General features: G+C 34.3%; 1 protein-coding gene across 1 annotated transcript in view; it reads left to right on the forward strand.

Annotated features, from left to right (window-relative positions):
- LOC107669411 (uncharacterized) overlaps positions 1-71 on the forward strand; it is a 3,336-nt gene extending 3,265 nt beyond the window's left edge. Inside the window, exon 4 of the mRNA XM_016461617.1 lies at positions 25-71. Within this exon, the coding sequence (XP_016317103.1) occupies positions 25-71 (47 nt within the window). The remainder of the gene's footprint in view (positions 1-24) is intronic.
- Positions 72-4,930: the final 4,859 nt, after the last annotated feature.

Genomic DNA, 4,930 nt, shown 5'->3' on the forward strand with positions numbered 1-4,930 from the left:
TGTTTTATTTTGATTTCGTTTCAGGAACTCCCAAACCCCCGGCAGTTCCCCCACAGACCCCCGGGCAGTGATAGGGGACGGCAGCAGTTGTCTCTGTAGTGTAGTGGTTATCACGTTTGCCTAACTTGCGAAAGGTCCCCGGTTCGAGGCAGGACGGAAACGAGATTTTTAGATTCGGTTCTTTGGGGCAAAACGTCTAAAGAAGAAATGCTAGAGGTGTGGAGACCATGTGTCTCTTATTGCTAGGTTGGTTTGGACAGATGGCGAGTCCTCTTACAAGTCATAGTAGTAGTCATGGTTTATGTTTGACAATTGTTGCTTTTACAAAACCACATTATAAACGACTCAGACTCATAGTGAATTTCAGACGGAGCAGCACTTCCTATTGATCAAAGAGCTGTGCTTCACGGACAAGCTGCGCATAAAAACCTATTTGCAGCCGTTGCGATATCAGCGTCACACTAGACACAATTTACGCGAGATTTAGTGTTAATCGCAATTTATCAGGCAGCCCTATTTATGTTTATATGTTTATGTTTATATCCATGTTTGTGTTTGTTTGCCGTACATGCAAAAGTTCCCCGGTTGAAGATTGGGCGGAAACAAGGTTTTTAGAATTTATTCTTTAGCCCTATTCAGATGGTAATAGTTTCTAATGGGTATGTGTTGTATTTTAAACATTAGCAGGGCTAGTCTGTAATTTTATTGCTGTCCGAACCCTGAATGTCAGTGCGTTTCTCCCACCATCCATATAAAAATTCCTGTCCCAATTATCTACTGTTTTTTTTGACAAACACCATGGCTGTGTGGCAATTTAATTGCCATCCGAATCCACATCTCTGAGAGAGGATACATCCAAAAGTTGTTTTATAAATCCTTTTTGACGACAGCCAAGCTCGGTTGCGTGTAACTGTTGTGCTTTGCAGTAATGTGCACACACTTTAAACATGGACACTTTTATTATTGAAATGTTGGAAACTGTTTAGTAGAATAATATTAAAGTACATATGAACCGGAAGTTGGAACCTACTTTACCTCAGTATTGTGGCGTATTTCCAACTGAAACGGAATACTGAATATTTTAGCGCACCTCCTCTCCATCTTTTCCTCGCAGCAGACTAATGGTTGGAGCGGAGTGGTTAAGGATAATTTGTCCAAGCCGTTAGGCAAAACCCAATCAGTCCCGGCCAATTTCAATTTTCAATACAAACACGTGCTGGCAAAAATTTGGGCGCTGGTCTTCTATTTGGACCCTGAAACCGGCAATTGATGCTTATTTTTTTGTCCTCTTTTAGAAAATCTTCCAATGTGACAGGTGAACACTCCTAATAGTACTTAAAGAACTGTTTTTAGTAATGTGTTTATTTCAAAAAGCTGCAAGATGCTTCCGCCCGGTTTCGAACCAGGGACCTTTCGCATCCGCGCGGCAGCCGAAAATAGTTGAGCTTAACTTCCCTTAACTTTTCCCATTCATTCTCTATGGTAGTGCTTAACACTACGGATGCAATATACTTTTGGCCACACGTAGACTTCATGGCGCTGTTTCGTCTTTTCCGTGGCGGGGAATTTAAGAAGTGCGGTGTCATCTGTCAATCATTCGTGTTCGTAGTGGAGGAGGGGAGACCCGTTTTACGATCGGAGAGGTATTTGTTTACAGAATTGCCAGATCAAAAAAACTTTTGTTTTGTACAACAAATATTTACTGTCTAAACTACCTTAAGACAGATTTTACCTATGGTGACTGCTGTTTTTAAATAACGCAATTAAGCTGACAAACCGAGAATGTAAGTTGAATGCTATACTTTAGCAATACTAACTTATTGTATTGCATATACATTATCATTAATATATTTTATAATTTAAATTGCATGTATATTATGTAATCGTATTGTTAATTGTGTTGAATGGTTTGTGACGTTAGGAAACAGTAAACCAAACTAATAAAAATACAGTAAACCAAACTATTATAAAGATAAAAACTCATATAATACAGCTGTTATTTTATAAGAGTATCTTTGTTTGTAAAGGTGAATGTTTCATCATTGATCTCTTACTATGTTCTTAAATAAAATGTTTAAAAAATATATGTATGTTAACAGTGCTATATGATGTAGTACTGATAATGTAATTAATATATTACACACATATGACATTTAAATTACAAAAAAAAAAAATTACAAAAAATGTGTGCAATTTAGTGGTATAATATATGAATAACTTGTTATTATGAAAAATTGGATAATTAAACACAATAATAGTCTGTGAAAGGATATTGTGAAATATATTAAACAATAAATGTTGTGTTTTCATTCGATTCCCCGACGGGGAGAAATAACATTTTTATTTTACAGACATGTGACTAAAGAAATGCCTCAAATATATATCAATCTATATATCAATTGCATAATAGTTTAGTTCATTAGGCCGAGGTAGTTTCACAGTAAGTATATGTTTTACAAAACAAAATGCTGTGAAGCATTTGGTAAACAAATCTATCTCCGATGGTAAAACGCGCCTCCTCTCCTCCACAGCGAATGGTTGACAGATAACTGTTGTGCTACCAAAGACTTGAATCAAAGTCCCTTTAAGGCTATTGGTATTCTATAGTCTTTGCTTGCCTTGATTACCGCCACGGAAAAGTTGAAACGGCGCCATGAAATCTACGTGTGGCTAAAAATATACTGCATCCGTAGTGTTAAGCACTACCATATAAAATGAATATATGAATGAATGAGTGTGATTTTGTTTAACCCCTACCTTGTTTATTAATGTATGAATGTATTTTATTTTGATTTCTTGTTTTGTTTCTCTGTTATAGTATGATTAATGAGAATGTCTCAGTCTGTGAGGACTTACAGTTGTACTTATTTTGTCTTATATTGTTCTGTTAATGTTGAAATGCAAAATAAAACCAGATTAAAAAAAAAAAAAAGTACAACAGTACTTCCGGTTTCGTCATCACGCCACAAAGTCCGAAACTTCTTAACAATTTAGGCAAGCAGCTCAATCGCTAAAACAACCAAGATGTACTTCTTTTCCAGAATTTCCGTTAACTTTATGTGGATAAAACTGAAACTATATAGATGGAAATAAGGGGAAAACACATTATGAAAAATCTCACAAGTAATGCTACGAGAGATATCAATTAAAACGGCTAGCAGTGACGAACAGTTGTGAGACATACTCCAGACATGAACCTCATTAGTGATATATTAAGATATAAGCTAAATAATTCATTAAAAAAAACTACATCAGAACATTAGCCACATCACAAACTCGCCTACAGCGACACATAGTGGTGATGGACGGTACGGCACTCTACAGCCCAAACTGCGTTCAACACGATTAAAGTGAATAAACAACGCATCAGAAGTAAATATTGTTGTTAACAGCGATTTAAATTAGTGCATAACATCTATCAAGAGCCTTTTATTCGACCTTATTCATCAGGATCAACTGGTGTTTTTCTTGCATTACACAAGCACGCGTGTTCAAGAAAGCAAAAACCATATATTGCAATGAAAATATTAATTCTATCTTCTAAATTAAGAGTCAAATCCGCTAAAACTGAGACTTACCTCATCATACAACACCTGCCGAACGTTTTCAGAAATTGCTGGAAAACTCCACATTAAAGGACCTCTTTTGTTGTGGTCTAATGAAGCCTGTGGCAAATTAGTCTGCACTGTGCTTATTCTGTGAAATGCCTTTTTTTTTAAATACAATTGTAAAATGATTTTAGAAAGAAAATAAACACAAGAAGGCAGCAATTAGAACAAGATTACAGAAAATATACAGATATATATTTAAAAAAAAAAACAGGCATTTAGCATGGCATACACACCTCCATCAGGGCCCTGCACAGATTTATAACACATATTTCACATCACAGTTTTATAACAGTATTTTATTAAACGGTTTTATGCTTAGAAATAAATTTTATACAAGAGCAGTTAATAATATGATGTCCTGAATTAGATTAGAGAGTGAAATCTGAATTTGCAGTTTCTTCATAATGCTTTTTGAAAAAGGTTACAAGGCTCCAAGTTCTGGCCAGTTGGATATTGCCCAGAACAAAAGCACAATGAGTTTTTGCACACTAGCTGAACCCAATAGTTCTCCTAAATGAAATCATTTTATTATTTTCCAAGCTCTGTGTGAAGGGCCAATAAGGCAAGATTGCATGAGCTAAATCAGACCTTTTTTTTTTTTGCTTAAGAAAATATCACAAAATAGTTACTACTATAGTTGTTATTGACATTTTAAATAACCTTTTATTTATATTTTTTTATTTTAATCAAATTTTTAGTAATTTTGTTGTGTGCTTTTGACATGTTTATACTTTTCCATATTACTTTTTAAAAATATTACTATTTATTATTTAATTTAATTTGAGTTAAGATTTAGATTTTAATTGTTTCCAGTTAGTAGTTTTAGTGCTTTAAAGCTTAAACGCATTCCATTTAGTTCCCAAGGCAACATTTCTAATTTCATCTAGTTTTCATGTAATATTTTATATGTGACCCTGGACCACAAATCCAGTCTTAAGTGTCAATTTTTCAAAATTGAGATTTATACATCACCTGAAAGCTGAATAAATAAGCTTTCCATTGATGTATGGTTTGTTATGATAGGACAATATTTGGCCGAGATACAACTATTAGAAAATCTGGAATCTGACGGTGCAAAAATATCAAAATATTGAGAAAATCATCTTTAAAGTTGTCCAAATGAAGTTCTTAGCAATGCATATTACTAATCAAAAATTAAGTTTTGATATATTTACAGTAGCAAATTTACAAAATATCTTCATGGAACATAATCTTTACTTAATAGCCTAATGATTTTTGGCATAAAAGAAAAAAATCTATAATTTTGACCCATACAATGTATTTTTGGCTATTGCTACAAATATACCCCAGCCCCCAGC

This window comes from Sinocyclocheilus anshuiensis, unplaced genomic scaffold (genome assembly GCF_001515605.1).
Source record: "Sinocyclocheilus anshuiensis isolate Anshui unplaced genomic scaffold, SAMN03320099.WGS_v1.1 scaffold96, whole genome shotgun sequence".
Taxonomy (NCBI): Eukaryota; Metazoa; Chordata; class Actinopteri; order Cypriniformes; family Cyprinidae; genus Sinocyclocheilus; species Sinocyclocheilus anshuiensis.